This window comes from Sardina pilchardus, chromosome 14 (assembly GCF_963854185.1).
Source record: "Sardina pilchardus chromosome 14, fSarPil1.1, whole genome shotgun sequence".
NCBI lineage: Eukaryota > Metazoa > Chordata > Actinopteri > Clupeiformes > Clupeidae > Sardina > Sardina pilchardus.
In genome coordinates this window covers 31435731-31457870 of record NC_085007.1, presented here as the reverse complement: position 1 = coordinate 31457870, position 22140 = coordinate 31435731, and the positions used below count along the sequence as shown (strand labels likewise).

The window sequence follows — 22140 nt, the reverse complement described above, 5'->3', positions numbered from 1 at the left end:
TGCAGTGCACACAGACTGCTTTTCTTCTTCATCAAGTCCAGTCACACTCTCAGTTGAGGTAAACAACGAGAGGGTCATTAGTCTTTCCAACGAGGAGAAGCATCACTGCCTTCCCAAGATGGTCCATCACCTACCTACAGTAACTAGCAGTTAGCTCAGTGTCTCCAGTTAGCACTTATTTCTTTTATTTTTCTATTCTATTGTATTAGCATAATGTAACTCAAAAAAGGTATGGATGAATTTCGACAAAATTTCCAGGGAAGGTCTGAAGAGACCCAATGAAGAAACGATTCGAGAAAGATCGAGAACATTTTGGGAATGATCCGTATTACCGTCTGGATCCAGGAAGTGGTTATGTTTTCGCTTGGCGGAGGTCTGCGCTCTCGGAGTGCTTTTCTATATCTTATTGGGGTGATCAATTGTGGATATCCTTGTTGGATTCATCAACTTGGTACATGTATTCAGAGTACAACATGGGAAACCAGTCACATCCGCCATACTGTAAATAGCCACATGGGGTAGGGAGTCAATAGCTGAGCAGCCCTTTTTGTTCAAAGCACCCAAGGACAAACAGTTGATTAGCCAACATTTTATTGGTGCAAGACATTAAATAGTATGGAAATGCATTCAGATGAAAGGGAGATGTACAATGTACAGTCTATGTACAAGCTCTGAGTTACTAGCATGTCTCTACAAAGCCTCAACTTCTCCCCCATAGCGTTCTCTTGCCGTGGCGCTACAGCTAGAGCGCACAAGCAACCCACACGGAGAGCCAGAGGTGGAACACTGCTTCCCCTGGCTCCCCTGAGCGCTGCTGCTGAGGAATGGTGAGTGTGTGTGTGTGTGTGTGTGTGTGTGTGTGTGTGTGTGTGTGTGTGTGTGTGTGTGTGCGCACGGCTGACTGACTAAATGTATTAGCCATGGCTCTCCTCACACACCGAGCAGCTCAGTCCCGCCCTGCTCCTCCCATGTTGCAAGAGTTGGGTCTTTTTTTTTTTTCCCCAACGTCTTCACTAAAGCCAGGCGAGCCAAACCGCTGGGCCCTGATTGGTGCTTGCTGATTGGTCCCAGATGTGGAGAGCCGCTCTTGGAGCATGGTTTCCAGGCTTGTTGGCATGGAGATAAAGGCTTCTGACACAAAGCACCCCGCAGCAAGGCTGCCTGCCGGAGACCAGAGCAAAACAAAATGGCCTCTACAAGGGACCCTTCGTGCTATACAACACACACAAACACGGGAGGAAAAACAGAGCAAGAGAGAGAACGAGGGATGCAGAGAGAAAAGAGACACGGAGAGACAGACCTATGACTAGCCTGAAGTGCTAAAGACCTTCAAGTCACCGGCTAGCCATTTGGCTGGCACGAGAGGAAGCGCGGTGAGGGGAGAGTAGTGTGTGTGTGTGTGTGTGTGTGTGTGCTGTGTGCTGACGGAGGTCTGAGCCCATTAAGCAGCTCTGCTGAGCCAGGCTAACGTGCGCTGGCACCGGCTCCGCTGCAGCCCAGGGGCCCGTCTGCTCCAGCGTCTCCGTGGCGTAGCGTAGCGCAGCGCGGCGCTCACAGGGGGCCGATGGGAGCGAAGGAGCAGGCTCATCACTTCAGACAACACGGCACGGAACACCCGCCGTCGCTCAAACTGATGAGCAAGGGTCTCGAGCTGCCTGCCGTCGCCCAGGTTGGCGGAGGCAGAGCTCGGCAGCGTTAAACCACACCACTCTAGGGCTGCTCTCAGCTCTGAGCCACTGAGCTGCATGGAAACAGCTGTCGGAGTACGCAGGGAGAGAGGGAGAGGAAAAAGACAGATAGCGACCCAAAGAGAAAGACAAACGGAGAGACGGACTGAATTGCATGTTTAGCTACTGTTGCACTCCTCTAGGAGATCATTAGCTGCAATTCCCCTCCATAATTGGAACCAGATGATCATCTCAATTGCTGTATACATCTGTCATGTTCAAAGCTGGAAAAATGCAAATATTGACACAACAGAGTCAGAAGCTTTCTTTTTAACACTGAGGTGTCAAGAGTGTATGGTTTGTCATGTGTAAAGCTCTAACAGTGCCATATGCTAATGCTTTAACTACATAACCAATTCAATTATTAATACTGAATGTTTTAGTTTGGGAAAAACTAAAATGGACAATTGCCTCGGCTAAAGACTCTCAGCTAAAAAGACAGGAACTGTAAGAGTGTCTGTCTGTTGGCTTCATCTCAGACAAGGGGCATGCAAGACGTGGAGGAGGGCAGATAACGCACGCGGGACCCCCAGATCAAAGGGAAGAGCACGTTCAAATATACAATCGAGCACAGACACACAGTCCCTCTGATTCATCCAAACACAGGGGGCCGCGCACGTCTCGGCCAGCATTAACCTCCGACTTGGCATGGGACTGCAGACGTGACAATGGGGCGGCCAGTCCGCAGCGGCAGGAAGCTCACGTACCGACGGCAGTGCATTCCACAGGTCAGAGGTGACGCGCCTCTGTCACACACACACACACACACAGTCACACACCCCCACACGCACGCCAATACTCTGTTCCAGACAGGAAGCATGAGGATATCAGGTCTTCTCACTGCCCAGCACTGAGCTAGTTAATGATGAGTCATCAGTGAGGTCACAGCAGAGCAGCGCCATTGGCTGTGCTGACGCAGCCTGGCATCAACATCAGTGATGGAGCCAACATCCACACCCTCGCATCCAAACAGCACCGGGACCACAGCACCTTCACTCCATTATTTCACACACATTTCAACACATTCACCAAATGAGCTTCCAAAGACACACTTTTGCCACTTTGGACTAATCTGCTCACCAATTCTTTGTCTACCTCCACCTCCAGCGATCTCTCTACTTTCTACTTTCACTTGTTGTCAGTCCATCAGCGTGTTCCTGAGGTTGGCACCTGGAGTGCGTCTCCACGCGCCCCTGTGGTGACCTTGCGCTGCCCTGAGAGCGAGCGTGCCTGCAGAGGGCCCCGGCGGGCCCGAGCGCCTCTCCCCACAGCCACACATGACTCAAGACATTCCCGCTCTCCCGCTGCGCTGTGCTGCGCGGCGCCACACAGGAAGTCATGTGCTGTGGGCCCGAATGACACACCACTCACTCCATCATGGGTCTGGAACACTGCCCGAGAGCACAGCGAGCTCACACACACACACACACACACGTCAACAATGTCACACAATCAGGCATGCGTGTTGGCGTTGCGTGTTTGAGCATTTGAATGTAATGGGGCCATGTTTGTATGTACATGTGAGCGCAGTTTGTATTTGTGAGAAGAATACATGCAAGACGGCAGCTCATTGATGCTCTGCGTGTGTGCGCTGTTTATATTTGTGGGAGTTTGTGGGGGGGGCGGTGGGGGGACGACGACGACTGAATGGCTTGTTTGAGGAGAGTTCCCAGCATCCTCTCTGTGTTATGATCCTTTTAGATTAGGGACATTCAGGGAATGAACTTTCCATTGTTCCCTTGCCTCGCATTTACCTTGGCCACAAGCCAACAGCAATATATTACAGCCGACATACACACAAAGCAATGTATATGTATAATGTATATATGCTGTATGATCAGACTGGACTCCGCTGCAGCGATGGCTTTCTTCAGGCAACACAGGCCAGAATCGGAAGAAGGGAACACCCAGCCAGCTGTGCACAGGAAGCCAGGGGAAATACTTTCCTTTTTTTGATACTTTTCCTGGCGATCCTGGTTTTTAGTTTAATATGTATGGCAAAATTAGAGAATATATATGAACTCAATCAATATAAATAAGATTTTTTTAAGACAACAATCTTCAAAATAAAATTCATGGAAAACACTTAATTTCACAAACCTATGTCTGAATGCAAGTCAGTTACCATGGAAACATCCAGTCTGAAGCTTATCTTACTTTACTTAAGAGGTAAACACCATCTTACAATAACTCATTTGAGTATCAGAGCTTTCTTGAATGTGGTGCTATGGTCTCCATCTTAAAACTAAATTGTTCAGTCTGGCCTCAAATTGGTGAACTTCATTGTTTATTGTCTTTGTGATGTGCTACTGTAATTATTGTATTTATCACACATTTGTATCTTAATATGTCACTTGGCAACTTAGCTAGTTTCAGTGAGGTCAATAAATAGTTTAGGTCAATAAGGAAGGTTAAATGTGAATGTGGAGTCTCAACTACACTAGTTTGTTGCTTTAGCAAGGATTCATCTTGCTCTAATACTATGTTATTATATGAGATCATATAATGTTATGTTAGCATAAGTTACTGTGTAGTTTGGAAACAGGAATAGGATGTCATTGAATGAACATTTCTATGATTAAGGAGAAAAGCAGATTCTAGGAAACTTCAGTTTGGCCATCAGTAACTGTGACTACGGTATCTAGAGTGATCTGTAATTCTCTTGATTAAAGGATGCATTCTGATATTCCAGATATTCAGAATGCAGGGAAATCCAGCGGATCTCTGGATGCTGGCCTATTTACTTGTTTTGGCTCACTGACAGAGACCCTTAAAAGGCAAGGCATTGCACAAGTCAAGCAAAGCATCTCAGTGGCACAGACAGATACTGTAGGAAGAAAACTACATATGAATAGGGGATAGACCAAGATTTTTTCATCCTTTAGTTGAATCTTCTACTTTAACTAGGATAAAGAAAAACCTTTTAGAAATTAAATGACAAAACATGAGAAATTTTCCCTTTTTGAGAATGCCACCATAAAACAGTTCTAAACCGGTGTTATGATTTTAAAGCTAGATGAATATGGCTCATCTCACCATTCGAGTGATTTTTTTTCAAGACTGAACATTTTGTCAACATAAATCTTCTTTAATCTCGGACAAAAGAGGCCTGCAGGCTGGACCAATGCATTTCCTCTATTGACTTACCAATCATAAACAAACATCCTCACACAAATTGAGGTTACTTGAGTAATTCAATGTTTGACAGATTGAGGGGGGGAAAAAACATAAAAGCTTCTACAATGGCCTGTATAGTACTCAGAAGCCCAAGCCTCTCAAGACAGCCGGTAAAGATGGGAGGCTAGAGAGTGGGGCTCCCCCATGAGGTCTCTAGTATCAGTGCCTCTCATTAGACTGAAGAAGAGAGAGAAAAGGAACATTTAGTGAACTGACTTCTTCTATTTCTCCTGGCTGGAGTCTCGGTGAAAGCCCTGGGGACGGAGAGCAGCCCGACTGCAACAGGAAGGAAGAGGAAGCGAGGCTGGCTGGTTTGATAACGGAGTTATTCGACAAATCAAGTTCTTTTTATTGGCCTTGTATGACTGAGCTTCACAGATCGCGGCGAGGTAGACGACACTGCCAAGCGATATCCTATTTACTGCTTTAGATCACCTTTGGCAGCCATTTTGAAGATCTTTTTTCAGTCGCCCCCAAAGTCCCTCCCACCAATGTACACAACCTAGTGCTTTGTCCCTGAGGGAGAGGACCACGAGCTAACCAACCAAAACTACAGGGGGGGGGGGGGGGGTCCCCTCAGTCTATGAGTACTCTTCAGATCCAACGTTGAATTGCTTTCTACAAAAAGTTGAAGATGGTTTTGTGGTGAGGAAGGCACTAGGACTCATTCATAAGAGGTGAAAAAACATCACCTGGTACATCTTTTACACAGCCAGCGGTGATGACAAGAGAAGATGTTCTCCCAGCTATGCCTTACACAGCCCATCACCAGAAGTGGCCTCAGCTGGTCTGGTGCCTGGAAGCCAGCCAAGCATGAAACAGTTGTCTTGCACACATCCATTTCTCCCCCTCTTCCGTGTCCTCCTCCTCCTCCTCGATGGCCACTGCTAAAACTCTAGCGGCTCTCGTGTGGTTGCTTGGCAACAGCCTGACAGATACTAACATAACCAGCTTACTCCGAGTTTCTCTAAAAGAAAAAAATGACATCTGTTTCTTCCTCCTATCCAAGCAGGTGACAATTCTACCATTGCTTTGTCCTCACTGAAGCAAAATGGGAGCACCCACTCAAGTTTAGGACTGGAGCCTCAATAAACACACACACACATACACGTCTTAGAGTGTGTGTACATATGCATGCATGCACACTATCACACCTCTCAATAAGTCAGCTCCCCTGTCAATTTTATATTATGTTTTCTCCAGCAAAAGTGAGAGAGAAAGAGAAAGAGAGAAAGAGAGAGAGAGAGAGAGAGAGAGAGCACAATAAGTCAGACAGCGAAAGGGAACTGCGTGCACCAGCCAGCTGGCAGTGTCCACGAGTCCCCTCGCTCCCCCTCAAGACACGGCTCCACGGCTCCAGGTCTCCACGTCTCCCTCCCTGACCTCAGCGCTGCCTTTACTTGATTAGCGCAGGCATGCAGGCGGCGCGGCGCGCCCCGAGCCCAGTGGCAGCACACAAACCAAACAGGAAACGCTCTGGAATGTTCTTGTCTTGGGAGCTCCGAGAGGAACACTCTGCCAGAGCCCTGCTCTATCGGAGACCAAGGGGCACGCATGCACGGAGAACAAACACCATACATAGAACATGGAAACTCAAAAGGCCGACCCACAGACAGAGACAGAAGCGAACCCCTCCAACTTGACCAGTTTAAGGCACATGAACACTGCAGTCCATGCACTCGAGCCCCAGATTACTCATCCCCATGCCAAATGGGTTTTACTGAGGCTTTTAATTGGACCAGGAGATGTTTTGGACTAGAAAATGACATCAGCACGAGACAAAAGATAATCCACTGTGCTAGAGATATAAAAGAGAGGGTCAACTAGCTCTGTTTTTTCCTTGGTCAAACGAGAAATCGAATTACATCAAAATTTGACACGGGCATGAATAGTTATGGGCTTACAGTAACTGTGTGTATTGTACACTTATTCCTTGCGCTATGTTGCCCTAGGTTACTCCAGTTCATATTTCCATCTATGAGGAAAAGAATCAGCTCAGCAGTACTTGCTCAGGACAAACTGATCCAAACAACTTCTCCATATTCTCAACATACCGTGGCCCTCTGCCTCTGTGGAGTGTAGATCTAGGCAGATGTACTGTAGGGAGTGAGAGCACAGCCTGTGGTTGACTAGAGGGGGGACTGACTGCTCATCAGTCATCTCCGTAACCCACAAATCAAATCTAGTTCTGTGGCTCTTCCTCCAGATCACTTGCTCTGACTCTCCCCCTCTTTCAAGCTCATTCTCACTCTCTCTCCATCTTTCTCACCGTCAATCTATAGACGCCTCTCTGACAACAAGCGACTCTGCGCGCACTTTCTATCCTCGTGCTCTGTTTATTGTTTGGCTTTTTTCCCCACCGGCCTCTTGTGGTTGGCCGTGCTCTGGTTTGTGTTACGTAAGCCCAGATCGTGCTGCCACCGAGGCTGGAGTTCACACAGCCCAGATAGGATGGGGGCTGGACAACGCAGACCACACACTCCATCTTCCCGTCCGTATCGTCCTCCACATTCACTCTCTTCTACTCTTCTTTCATTTCATTTCACTACTCTCTCTCTCTCTTTTTCCACTCTTCTCCTCTTCAGCAGCTCCTCCAAAACACATCAGGACCAACTTCTGTTGTTTGACCAGTTTCCACGACCAATATGCAGTCCTTTGTAGCGGCTGTAACAAATGCAAGAACTGTTACTTCCTGACCTGAGAGAGAAAGTGTCAGTAAGAGACGTAGAGACGTAGGGAGGTAGGGACGTAGGGACCAGGGCAACATGGCTCTAAGATGATGTGACGAGTATGTGTGCGTGTGCCTAGTAGTGTGGTGGTGATGAGAGGGGCGCAGGGCTGCAGGGGCCACACAGGGCGATGCCCACCCAGACATTGTTTACAGTGGCCATCCACGGCAAAGCCTCGCTCTGCCCTGCTCTCTCTTCACACTCACTCAAGAGTCTCTGTGGACTGTGCCGTGCGGTCGCTCTGGTCTGGCCCGTCGTAAACACAGGAGGGAGCGGCGGCGCGAGGATCCTCTGTTCCCGTCTGCAGGATTTCCAGGGCCGGGCCCCGTGGAGGGTTGTTCAGACGCTCCCCCTGACCGCCGTGATGCAACAGCCTCTCTCTATTTAGACAAGCGCCCTCCCCTGCCCTGCCATGGCCATGATGAGCTCAGAGCCCACCAGGCACAGCAGTGATCCAGAGCAACATGCTGATCAAGCGTGGACGTGCGCACACACACACACATGTGCACATGTAGCACATGGCACGGATATTATAGGATTATATAATGAGTGTAGTTATCCATACATTTGCCTATGGTGGTAAGAGTGTATGTAGAGGGCAAAACGGTGAGAGAGTGTGTGTGTGTGTGTGTGTGCGTGTGCGCAAGAAGAATGAATGAATACATGTGTGCAAGTGTGGCAGTGAGCAGCAATAACAAAGTCGGTGTGTTTGTGTGTGTGAAAGTGACAAAGTATGTGCGGGGGTGTATTAGTGAATGTGTGTGTTTGGCAGTGAGCATAAGTGTGTGTGTGTGTGTGTGTGTGTGTGTGTGTGTGTGTGTGTGTGTGTGTGTGCGCGCTCCTCGGCTGGCTGATGGCAGGCCTGACAATGGCAGGAAAAGGGTGTAGGAGGGGGCGTCCCGCCGGCCTGACCTCTTTATTGTTCTCCCGTGGACGCGGAGGAGCAAGGAGGAGGCGCTCCCTCCATCTCCCTCCGTCTCCCTCGACCTCCCCCTCCCCAGGAGCCGCGCGCCTGCACCCAGAGCCCCGGGCCTGCTCTCCTGCTCCTGCTCCTCAGCACGTAGGCCCCGGGGCCACGCTGTCTGGCCACACCGGGCCTTTGTTCAGCAGGAACCGGACACATCCTCACCGACTATGTGGCAGACAGGGTCAAACCCCCATGAACACCACCAAAACTACTTGGAGGGGGGAGGAGGCCGTCGTGGTGCTGTGTGTGTGTGTGTGTGTGTGTGTGTGTGTGTGTGTGTGTGTGTGTCAGTCATACATCATACAAAAACACACACACACATTAAAAAAACAAGAGGACCTTGATTCTTAGATGCAATACACATACAATGAATAGATGGATAGATACTGTAGATAGATGGATGGACAGACTGATTGATCGATAAGCACAAAGACAAAAAGATTCTTCATGATTATTCATGCCAGAGCAAAAGTGAAAGCAAAATGGAGCGCAAGGAGAGAGGCTGAGATGTAGATTCCCCAGTGGAGCCATGGCAGTTGATGCAGACAGATATGGGCCATAGCTAGAGCGCACAGCTATGCGCACATACGTGCACATGTGCACAGCTCCTCTTGGCCCCCGACGCCAGGCGGGAGCGCGGGTGGAAAGCGCGCCGTTTTTCAGAATGGGAAAAGGGACAACGTGAGGCGCCGCAAGACACAGCCATTCAGTGGCCGCCGGAACACACAGCACTTCCGCCTCTTTGTGCCAGATCACACACAACAAGGCAACCAGGTCAGACAATAAATGTTTATATAAACACACACACACACACACACACACACACACACACACACACACACACACACACACACACAGATCCCCTCCCATTCCCACACACACACACACACAAATCAATCCCCACACATTTCTGATCGTGACTGGCCCTCGCTGACTGGGGGGAGCGAGTGCACTGGGCCACTCTGCTACATGGCTAGCCCCACGGGGAATTGTGCTTACAAGCATATTCTAGGTCACCTCGTCTACTGACACATACACAGATGAGGTTAAGCTCCCCATCTCGCACAAACACACACACACACACACAACACACACATTCACACACACTCACACACAGGCTAGATATGTGGGAAGCGTCAGTAAGCCTGGAGGGGAGGAGAGCCGATCAGACGCGCTCGGAGCAAACCCCTGGAACGCTGTGAATTCTGTCTGTCACAACAACGGCTTCTTGTTGACAACATCAGACAAATGACCCAGGCAGCCTGTTCAAATTCACTGCCACAGGCTACATGAGAATGAGGAATGAGGGGGAATGATTGTTGTGGAGTGTGTGTGTGTATGTGAGAGGAGACTGAAAATGACAGAGGGACACTGACAGCAGTATGTGTTTGGGTGTGTGGCATGGGGGTGGGGCTGCAGTGTGTGTTTTGCCAGAAGAACATGGGCTCCACATGGCAGTCTGTGTCATGGCCCTGCTGAAACCGCACCACAAAAACAGTGAGAGGAGCAAAGGCATCTAATCGTGACGAAACATCTAGATCAGACCGAGACAAACATGAGTGCTGAAGGGTGATGAAAGCACAGGATCAGGCTGAGCGCATTGTGCCAGACCCAGTGGCATCAGAGCCAGTGGAAGTTTACTGAGACTGACCTCAGACGCCCAGAGCGGTCAGAGATGTAGTCACAAAGGTCAGAGAGACGCATGCTGATTACACACCGTCTACTACTGTAGGTTCCTGGCGACAGGGTGGTCGGTCATTCAGAAAGTATGTGTCACGGGAACTGTACATCAGAGCGCTGGCTGGATGTTGGTGGGACTGGAGGAGGTGGAGGAGGAGGTGGAGGGGAGGTGGAGAGGCACTGACCCTTCCGACTGATCCCCCCCAGGGGACACTTGTTGGCTGGGGCTATCCCTGCAACACCGCAGAGGAAGTCCCTTTTCCTTCAGTGCTATTCTGGACCAGGTACTTCCCCCATTAAGAGCAGGTAGCTGCTATTCAGAGAGCCAGACAGGAAGTGGGTCTGGGGGCGTCTATTCCTCATGCACTAAAGACCCTGAATGGCTGAGAGCGGCCCAATAGGAAGTCACCAGACCTGGCCCCAGTTGTTATCATTAGTCTCGACCTTTTGATCTCGGTGATAGTGTTTTAGACATGTTCCCTTCCGAAAATAGCATTGAATGAAACCCATAATACAGGATAAAAAAATATAATCAAACAATAACAAAACGGGCCCTATTGACAAACATCAGAGCTCTGTGATCTCTGGTGATCTCTAGTGTGTGTAAAGGCCGCCGCTAAGGTGGCTGGAATCTGAATGTTACTCAGAGCCTTTCCAGACCTCCACACTTTACACGCGCCATGTGTCTAGATCCCTGTCAACGTACTTCTCATCCAGAGGTCTGGTCAGGTCACCACCACAGGGCACCCAAACCTCAGCAGTGACCAACACAAAAGGACTCAGGGCTGTCCAGCTCGGTCTGTGCACAGGTCTTATGAGATATATTAAGCATATAAAGTTCAAGGGAGGAAGCAATCACTCCTGCCTGCCGGTGACCTGAGAAGACATCAGATGATTTATTGAGGAGGATGATGACATTTAGATCTTAATCTTGTTTGCTGTGAGCTAAACAGCACACTGAACTCTCCCTGGCCTCTAATAACTCCGCTCATTACTCCATCGGATTCCTCGCTCTTAAACACATTACCCTGCCAGCTCAATAGACAGTCGCTCGCTCAACCTCCGCAAGTGGAACTCCGAGAAATGACACAGACACGCGCAGAGAGGGGGCGGTCACGCATCAGGGACACATCGCTCCTCAGCGGCTCCAATCCATTAGGTGGAGCTGAGCCACCCCCGGCCGCTGAGCTTGACCTGGTGCACCGTGCGAAGAGCTTCCAGGTCATGGGTTGTGCGTCGGAACACGCAAAGCGCCCAGAATGGGCCCAAGCGGCGTGGAGCTGAGCGTGACTCTATATGCTGGCTGGTGGCGACAGGCTGTCTGAGATGAGGGCTCGGGAACACAATGGCCGCCTCTGTGCCCCTCTCTGAGGCCTGCTGCTGCTGCTGCAGCGCTGTGCTGTGCTGTGCTGTGCTGTGCTGTGCTGCGCTGCGCATGGCCGCCTGTGAGGGCAGGCCAGAGGAAGGAGGCCGGCCTACGTCATTGTCTCCTCAGAACAATGGCCTGGCATGGCCTAGCGCCACGCACTGACGCGGACGCCGGGGCAGGCACTGGCACACATCAGCACCATGGTGGCAGCGTGGGCCGAGGGCACGGCCCCGGGCACACAGCTGACCTCCTGCCCTCTGTGTGCCACCCTGCCCGCTTCCTGCCTGCAATCAGACAATTACAGTGGCACAGAAACAAAGACAAACATGGATGACTGATGCATCAGAGACAAACCACAATTCATAATACGGCTCCAATAAAGGAGAGAGTTGTAGACAGTCATGGGCAGTAGATCACCAACTGACATTCGGAACATCAACTGCCCATCAGCTGAAACACATGCTTAATATTCTCAACCTCTCAGGCCAGTGCAACTTCTATTACAGCCAGCAGAGGTCAGCACAACTCTTTCATTGACAGAATTTGCTACATGCTGAATTTGAAGGGAGATCAAGAACTCCATTGCAGTAGAATAACAGAATATCCATCTCAATAACAAATCTATTTTATGTTTCAAATTCAAACGAAACATTAAAAAGAAAACAAATTGTATTCAATTTTGCACTGGTCACATGCTGGAAACCTTCAATAATATACAACCTCAATATCCTAGTGTTTGACAAATTCTAAGAAATAAACTAGATTTTTAGGTTTCATTGCGGTATAATATTACAGATTATATTGTATCTGCCTAAGTGCCCACTAATCTTTCCTTCATACCAACAGTGAGGAACATCTTGTACTATGTCGGTTGCGTGGTGCAGTTTTAGGTTAAGCACAATTGAGTAGTTATATACTGTACATCATGGCAACATCTATATGCTCTGCTGTGCTGAAGGGACTTCACCATGACAACTGCAGTGTGAAGAGAGTGCAGAGCTCAGTGAGCATAAAGACAAGGTTGTCCAATCAGTAGTCAGTGTGCCAACCACTTCCACTGACAATGTTTCACAACTTTACTGAGAGTTTTCAAGGACCTTTCTATGACATTTCCTGACCTTTCACAAGCTACAGTACAAGCCACAAGCACAGATTGGGTCACACTGCAGAAATGCACAACAAAACAAAATAGCGTAATTAACTACATTGGAAGTGCATACAAATAGAAACATACTTCATGATTTTTCCAAAACATTCAATGATTTTCTCGATTTAATGTCATGCATTTCAAAATTCCATGACTTTTCAAGCTCCCCATGAATATAAGCTGCTTTAGACTAAGATTGGAAGGTCAACTGCAATTATTTTGCTCTCATGGTCTGTAATTACTGATAAAAATGAGCACATACTGTACACGTAGTCAGAAAATGTAATGACAGAACTAATCAAGATGATATAACTTCCTCTTAATAGCTTCTAATGTAGGAAGATAACTCTTCCACAAGATGGCAGTAGGTGATCATGAAAAGGCAATGTTGGCAGATCTCATAGCCACTAGGTGGCCCTCTACACCATCCACTGTAAGAGGATCCTCAGTGCCCTGACCAGAGTGGATCAAACTCCACAAAATTGGGTCAAGATGGGGCATGTTACAAATTTAGTTCTGAGCAAAATTCAAGAGTACTCACTCTTAAACCAGGCAGAAACTTCTCCATCTCAGTCAGGTCAATGCCATCATCATCATCCAACTTGCCCTTCATCATCCTAGGGTGGGAACAGGAGAGGGCGATCAATAGGACATCACAGTTCAGTGACAGATCTGTACAATGTATCTGATCAGCCTAAAATATCAAGGCATGTTTTTTTTCCTTTCCATTATTGATTTATTTCCAACAGTTGTGGGAAAATATAAATGTTGCTTTACTTAAAAACCAAACATCTACACCCAAATTGTACAATACAATCATTATTAGGTACTTCTGAATTTCCTAAAGACAAAATTGTGGTCTTGAGCAGTTGAACCCTTGTTGTGCTTTGAGATTTGAGTATACAGAACAGACGCTCCTTTGGGTGGCTCTAGAGCTAACTGCCTATCTGCTGAATGAATGAATTACTGTAGAAAGTGTGTGAGCTCACCCCTCACGATCGATGTGTGGGAGGTGCTTTGGTGTCCCTCGGTACGGCTTCCTGTGAAACTGAGAGAAATCCAACTTCTCGGGCTGAAGATCCCATGTGGCTCCACTATTCAGGGCAACAACACCCGCGCAAACACACGCAAAGAAACAGCAGACAACCAAAATCAAACAAAATATTTCATCGACACGTACAGTATGTTCAACATATTAGTGGAATATTATATGGTTATTAATAAAGTTTATATTGCTATTTAGCTTTGATTGAATCCACTAACCCTTTCACCTATGACGGGAATCAACAAGAATGACGCAATGTTTTTATTTAAAATGTTAAGCTGTTATGATTAAAGTTCACACCTTGTGTGCAAACACGTATCTAGAGTTCATCCTCTCAGGAGGCCTTATAATCCTATGTCCTCCAGACAGAGTGCTCCTCACTCGACCCTAAACAGAGCCCTGCATATGCAGATGAGCCTAGGTGCAGTCAAGCCTGCTTTTAATCTGTCACAACAAAAAGAGACGGTTTGTAAGCAGATATGGACCTCTGTCACTGCAGGGATTTCCCAAGTTAAGCTGATTAGATCAGAGTGGAGGGCTGCATGGCAGGGAGGCGGGAATGCCTGGAACCATGTCTGGAGTGGGCTAACTATAGTTGTCCCCATCTCAAGGGGTCTCCCAGGAAACTGAGGACAAATGAATGTCTGCTTCTCAGAAGCTCAACAGCAGCATCTGCAGAGAGGTACCAGACAGGAACAGGGAAGCTGCACCAAATAACAAGCATTCCACTCCTGTTGCGTCTGCTGCAGCAATTAGCTTCCACTATAACCAATGGAAGTAACTACACTAGACGTGATCGCGCCGCATACATTCAGAAAAAAAAAATAGAATAAAAAAACATTCTAAAATGATTTTTACGCGTCGGGAACGTTTACTCGGCCAGTGCAGCTCCCCTGTAACACTGAAAAGACAGGACATAAACGTTGTTTATTTTGGAGGGTGGAAGGGGTGCATTTTGTCACTAAAAATACACCCCAGTATGGGGATTAGTTCATTAAGTATAGCCCGAAGCTAAGCTAGTTTTAATTCGATTCTTATTTTCACAGGCCAGTCTAGCTGCTCAGACGCTCTTGTGGTACCAGGTGACACCATGAGAAGCCACAAACAAATTCACTGAAGATGTAATGGCCTGCTAGCTTGGAAGATCTTAATTAAGCATATCTTTTGTTTATTACACAGGCAATAAAGTCTTCTAGCCCTAGTATCACAGTGTAGCATTTCACACAGTTCTTACCCGTCCAGAGTGTTGGCAGCCCAGATGTCTGTGCCCAAGATGTCCAGTGAGCCCTCTCGGTTTCCGTTCTATACAGCAGAGAGAAATAACATTACTCCGGTTAGACCTACACTGTTGCACGGGAGAGAGCCAGTTAGCACCATGGGACTCAAGGAGCCAGGGCTAACTGATTTTTCATAAAGTTCAATAGTCCCTCAGCCCTGCCTGGGGACAGGCCGTACAATACATGAACAAGAGAATTGAATTGATTAGAAATTCACATGAACGTTTTTAAAAGAAAAGGTCATTACAAGGGGTGTATGCTTAGTTCAGCTTATGGCCTGTGCAGACTACACGATTTCAGCCCGATTTTGCCACGATTGTGTCGTGACCGACAAATTTTTGGGTCCGAATATTCAAAGTCGGGAAAGACGTTCGAAGGAGGAAGCGTCTTGTAATCTGACATGTTCAACGACCCGCGATTTATTGTCTGCGACATTCTACGACGTTACGACCATAAGTTTAGCATGTTTTTTGGGGAATCTCCTACGACTCCCGTGTTGACACTGACACTGTGACGACACACGACGAGAAGGCTACGATAAATTATCTTGTAATGTGGCCACTCTTGCGGCCACGACGCTGCATGATTTTGTGGTTCTCTGATCGCCTAGTCTGACATGGTCAATCGTAAAAGATAATCGCGAAAGACAAAAAAGTTGTGTAGTCTGTACAGGCCATTAGAGAGGTGAACCAACTGAACATGCTGCCTATAGTTCATTAGAATAGCACTGGATTCACAAAAGCCATTCCGAGTGTGTTGAGTGTGGTACCTTGGCTGGAGCTCTAAACTGGTTATTCCGACCCCGACTCCCTGACCTGGAGCCAGAGCCCGGCCTTGAGCCAGAGCTGGGCCTCGACCCGGTGCTCCCATTACTGCTGTGCTCCCACTCGTCCTGCAGAGACAGAGAGAGAGAGGGAGAGAGAGAGAGAGAGAGAGAGAGAGAGAGAGAGAGAGAGAGAGAGAGAGAGAGAGAGAGAGAGAGAGGGAGAGGAGTGTGAGTGAAGGCTTACATGTTATACAGTATGTGGTGCTGTGCTATGGATCATGAAATGATGATGGTGTGGAAATAACTATCCCTTCGGGGACATCCATCCATCCATCCATCCACCCACCCACCCACCCAGCCATCCATCCATCCATCCATCTTTATTTTCTGAACAGTTGAGATTATTTGAATGACCTTTTTGCAAACTTGGTGATGGGACACGAGAGTGGCCAGTTGCTGGTGTGTAGGCCCAGTGGTGGCTGTGTAATGAGTGGTGCGTGAGCTGGACGCAGCCTAAATGGAGCCGCGGGAGAAATGCACACCAGAGCCCACAGACTGCTGACAAGGCCAGTTACCCCTAGCAACCACTACTCCTGGTGCTCTGAGAAAAACATCACTACACTACACTACACAAAAGACCACTGCCAAAAACATCTCTCTCTCTCTCTCTCTCTCTCTCTCTCTCTCTCTCTCTCTCTCTCTCTCTCTCTCTCTCTCTCTCTCTCTCTCTCTCTCCTCTCTCTCTCTCTCTCTCTCTCTCTCTCTCATCTCTCTCTCTCTCACTCTCTCTCTCTCTCTCTCTCTCTCTCTCTCTCTCTCTCTCTCTCTCTCTCTCTCTCTCTCTCTCTCTCTCTCAATTCAATTCAATTCAATTCAAAAAGCTTTATTGGCATGAATGTAAGTACAATATTGCCAAAGCATCAATCAGGTTATAATAGTCAAAGAATAATACATGCTGTAATATTGAGTAATACAGAAGTGTAAAAAAAAGAAAACTTATACTATACTAGTTCAAAAGAATGATAAATAATATTGAACGATAAGAAATACATGAAAAAAGAAAACTTATGCTAACTTATACTAATGCAATATAATGAAAAAATAATATTGAATAATAAGAAATACATGAAAAAAAAAACTTACACTAACTTATACTAATTTATACTAATGTAAATAATGTAAATAATAAGCAGAACGTGTTGATGGTCATGTGGATTTTTCTCTCAAAATGTGACAAGACTCCAAGTATTCAGAGGCTAATTGTGTAAGGCTATCAACTTCTCCCAGGAGGAATGGTAGTTTTAGTTCATTGTCTAAGTTAATGAATTCTGGGCAAACGTATTCTATTCTTTTATAACATGTTTCTCTTAAGTGTTTGTATTTGGTGCATGTTGTTAGGAAATGGGCTTCATCCTCTATCTCTCCAGTATTACAATGAATGCATATTCTTTGTTCACGTGACACCCAGGTTTGCCTATGTCTCCCTTTTTCAATGGCAAGGCTATGATCACTTAACCTATACTTGGCTAGTAGTTTTCTTTGGTGATGATTTTTGATTCGAATTAAATATGGCGCCAATTTATATTCTTTTCGTATCACTTTGTAATAATTTAGTTTACTTATCAGTTCAATCTTTTCCTTCCAATCATTGACATATTGTTCTTTAGACCTTTTTTCAAATTGTTTTAATTTTGAGACTATACTTAGATCGCTTTTGTCTAGACTATATTTTTGGATGAGGTGATTTAGGGGTTCCTTTTCAGGGTGTCTACTCCTCAGCTGGGCAGCAGTGTGGTGGTACCTCTCAGGTTTACTTATCTGCAGGTGGTGCCAGAATTTTGCTGCTCTCTTTTGAATATTAATAAGAAGAGGGTATCTTCCAAGTTCCGCTCTACAACCTAGGTTAGGGGAACTTCTGTTTACTCCCAAAATGCCTTTGCAGAATTCCAAGTGGAATATCTCAGGCAGGGTTTTGTCCCATAAATCAAAATTCTCTTTATATTTAGGGCCCCAAATTTCACTTCCATATAGCAGAATAGGTTTTATAAGAGAGTCAAATATCTTGAGCCACATTTTCACTGGAGGGTTGAATTGAATTAGCGATTTCCGTAATATGTAGTATGTTTTTCTTGCTTTTTCTGTTAAATTTTTGATAGCACTGTCAAATTTTCCTGTGGACGAGATAATTAGTCCTAAATAGCAATATTCTTTCACCTGCTCCAGTTCTTGTTTGCCAATGGTGAAGTTGAGGTTCTTACTTATTTTTGAATGTTTTCTTTCGAATACTATGATTTTAGATTTGTCCATGTTTATTGGAAGGGCCCATGTTTGGCTATATTCACTAAGAGTGTTAAGATTTTCTTGCAATCCTTCTGCACTGGGGGAGAGTAAGAGTAGATCGTCGGCAAAGAGCAGACATTTAATTTCTCTATCTAGAAGTTTAAGCCCTGGCGATTGTGAATTTTCAAGTTTATTAGCTATGTCGTTTATATAAATATTAAATAATGTTGGGCTCAGGCAACAGCCTTGTCTAACTCCTTTTGTCTGATTAAAATAATTGGTTTGTTTGTTGTTAATTTTTACACAACTTATGTTGTCTGTATACATGTCTTTAATTACGTCATATGTTTTACCTCCAATTTTATAATCTAAAAGTTTTAGTAAAAGTCCCTCATGCCAAACCGAATCAAAGGCTTTACTAAAATCTACGAAGCAGGCAAATATTTTACCTTTTTTTACTTTATGTACATGTTCATCTATAAGTGTATTTAAAGTGTATATGTGGTCTGTTGTTCTATTACATTTTGAGAAGCCAATTTGGGAAGAATTTAATATTTGATTGTCTTGTATAAAATTTGTTATTCTATTGTTTAATATACCGCAAAATAATTTACCAAGATTGCTGCCTAGTGAGATGCCTCTGTAATTGTTTGGATTAAGTTTATTGCCCTTTTTAAATATGGGTGTGATTTGACTCATTTTCCATTTATCTGGGAAGTGGCCAGCTGATAATATCAAATTGAATAATTTTAGGATAGCTTCTCTAAGTTGAGGGGTGCTGTGCTTTAGCATCTCATTGTAAATTCCATCTACGCCACAGGATTTTTTGTTTTTAAGGGATTTTACCTTGGTATTCAGTTCATGTAGTGTTATAATACAGTCTAATTTGTTTAATTGATCTTTTTCGGTATGTTCAAGCTTTTTTAATTGGGAGTATAAGATTGTTTGTTCTGGAGTTAGGTTATTTTGCTTAAGTAAGCTTTCAAAATGTGTGGTCCACATATTGCCATCAACTAATGGTAAAGAATTTTCTTTTTTTGTATCGTGAAGGTTTTTCCAGAGGTCCCAAAAAGAGTTTTGGTCTAGAGCATTATCAATTTGTTTAAGCTGATTATTGACATAGTCAGCTTTTTTGCGTCTCAGGAGTAATTTGTAGCTATGAAGGATGCAATGATATTTTAATCTAATTTCTTGATTTCCAGGTTCTCTGTGTTTTTTGTTTGACCACAACCTCAATTCTTTTCTCAGTGTTCTGCAGTCTTTGTCAAACCATTTGTTTTGATTTGTGTTCATTTTCCTTTTACTACCGGTGTTTTTATGTTGACAACTGATTAAGGATCTTTTAGCAGCTGTCGAAAATATTGCTGTTATTTTTTCAGTGGCCAAGTTGATGTTTTCTTTATTGTTATAGAATTTAGAGAACAGGAAGGAATATATCATGTTTTCTAGTTCAATTGAGTTTAGTTCGGATTTGTAATGTTCCTGTCGGGCATCTTTCCATTTGTATTTTCTTGGGAGTGGGTGTAATGCTGAAGTTGGTTTTTGTTGTTCTATATTGAGATTTGCCTTTAAACTAATGACAATGTGGCAATGGTCTGACAGAGGTAGCTGTGGCATCACCATGAAATAACTTATTTGGTCAGTGTCTAAATCTGTTACAGCATAATCCACCACACTACTGCCCAGTGGTGAGCAGTAGGTAAACTTGCCCAAAGAGTCACCCTTTGTTCTCCCATTAACAATGTACAGCCCCACTGCTTTACAGAGTTGTATGATCTCCTTGCCATGTTTGTTAATGATACTGTCAAAAGTATTCCTATGACTACTAACAATGTTATTTTGTTTAAATTCGGTAATATGTTTTAATCCATGCGAGTCTATATAATCTGATTCGTTTCCTATGCGTGCATTTAAGTCGCCCATTATAAGGATTTTTCCAATGGCTTGAAATTCAGTAATATCTGTTTTCAATGTTTCAAATATGTTTTCATTGTAATATGGAGACTCAAAGGGTGGAATGTATATGGCACATAAGTAAGTATCCTGAGTGCAATGTGTAAGTTCTTTTGAAAGTTTTAGCCATATGTGTGATGGTCCTTTTTTTACAGTAGCAATATATTTTACAATAGATTCTTTCAACCAAACTACAATTCCTCCTGATTTCCTGCCACATTTGACTTTGGGGTGTTTAATAGAAGGGACACTAATCTCTCTATAGTTAGGTAGTGAGTAGTATTCCTGTTCACCTTTACTCCACGTTTCAAGTGCTATACATATATCTGAACTATTAACGATATTTACAAAATCTAAATCTCTTATCTTTTCTCCAAAAGAAGAAGAATGCATTCCCTGAATATTATAACAAGTAATTTTGAGAGATGTCATGATAGTTAATATAAATCTCTCTCTCTCTCTCTCTCTCTCTCTCTCTCTCTCTCTCTCTCTCTCTCTCACACACACACAGGGAATACTACAAAGTCCATTTTTATTGTTGCTAATGTACAAAACTAGAGTGCAGAGAAATAACGAGCTCTTCATCCCTTGTTGAACACTGACTAAAGTCTCGCCCCAGCCCCCACTTCCTGCCAGTTTTTGCTTCATTCCCATGATCCTCTCCGAGAGCATTCCACACAGTGGTTCAGAATGAAACCTGATCTCCCTCAAAGAGACCCGGCCCTTCTTCATCCTCCTCTCCAAGGAGCCATGGAGGGAGGCCAACAGGGGGGAACACAGGCCAAGAGACACGAGGAGAGAGGTCATGAACGAGGAGGGAGAGTGAGAGACTAGTCATGACCACTTTCTTACATGATAACATACCGTCAGACTGAATTGACATCAACTCTCACTTTCTGCGTAGTGAAAAAAGTGAAATGAAAGGGCCATATTATGTTCAAGTGGCCAAGTCCTAATGGAGTTTACTGCTACCAGCACGCATCATGTGACTGGCGTCAGTTCCTCCCTCAGACCACAGCCATGGAGGTTACACGCAGCAACTGCATTTTGGTCTGTGGAACTGTCTGGAAAGCAAACAGCAGTGGGGAACTAGAGTACCAGACTAGAGGTAGATTTGAGGGCAACAATCACCCATAAACCTTAAGACAATCGTGTATATCAAGCAGACACAAAAACACAATCTCATCTTCCAGCAGACATACAAATACAAGCTCATCTTCCTCCACCTCCACCTCCACACACACAATATCCAGATCTTCCTCAATAATCCTCAGCTGTACGAGGTGTCTACACCACTAGGACAGGCTCAGCTGCCCATTATCATGCTTGACCTGGTGGCCCACGAACACAAAGTACTACAACACAATTTGACTGCTACACTTGTACTCCTCAAACAAAGGCTTCAAAATGGACTCAAATGCAGGGGACACAGAGAAAGACAAAGAGAGAGTGAGAGAAAGAAAGGGAGAGAGAGAGAAAGTGAGAAAGAAAGGGAGAGAGAGAGAGGGAGAGAGAGAGAGAGAGAGAGAGAACTCTGCACTGCCATAGTCACTGCACCTGTATGTTTGTTTAAACGGTACTGTGTGGGTATGAATGTGTTTGTGTACAAACTCACAATTAGCAGCTAGGTGGGACAAACTGGGGATTACTGGGTCTTGCTGCCTCTCTTAAAATCAACATTTGTTCCCCACAAAACAAGCCCTTTCTTCATGTGACTAACCTCCAATTTATCACAACACATTAAACAATTTGGTACATCAACTTTGCTGGAGGGGGTCAAGTACTTCAGTAAACAGAGACATGGTCAGAAATCTCAGCTATGGTGGCATAGACAGGACACTCATTGTCAGCCAAGGCTGCAAAGCCCCAAGCTAACCGTGCGGAAAACCAGAGCAGCAGGTGCCACCAACACACACAAGTGCACACCCACACAGACTCACACTAATGCAGATGGGCCCAACGCCTAAACGAATGGCACTTACGACACTTCTACATTGCAAATATGTTTGAATGCATCCCAGCA

The 22140-nt window shown here is 45.4% G+C and overlaps 1 protein-coding gene across 1 annotated transcript in view; it reads right to left on the bottom strand.

Moving 5' to 3' along the window:
* The window catches only part of ctif (CBP80/20-dependent translation initiation factor), a 74860-nt gene that overhangs the window by 37325 nt on the left and 15395 nt on the right, over nucleotides 1-22140 (bottom strand). The window contains exons 4-7 of the mRNA XM_062553574.1: nucleotides 15888-16010; nucleotides 15076-15143; nucleotides 13786-13890; nucleotides 13338-13413 (exon numbers count right to left, since the gene is read on the bottom strand). Coding sequence (XP_062409558.1) covers nucleotides 13338-13413; nucleotides 13786-13890; nucleotides 15076-15143; nucleotides 15888-16010 — 372 coding nt within the window. The remainder of the gene's footprint in view (nucleotides 1-13337; nucleotides 13414-13785; nucleotides 13891-15075; nucleotides 15144-15887; nucleotides 16011-22140) is intronic.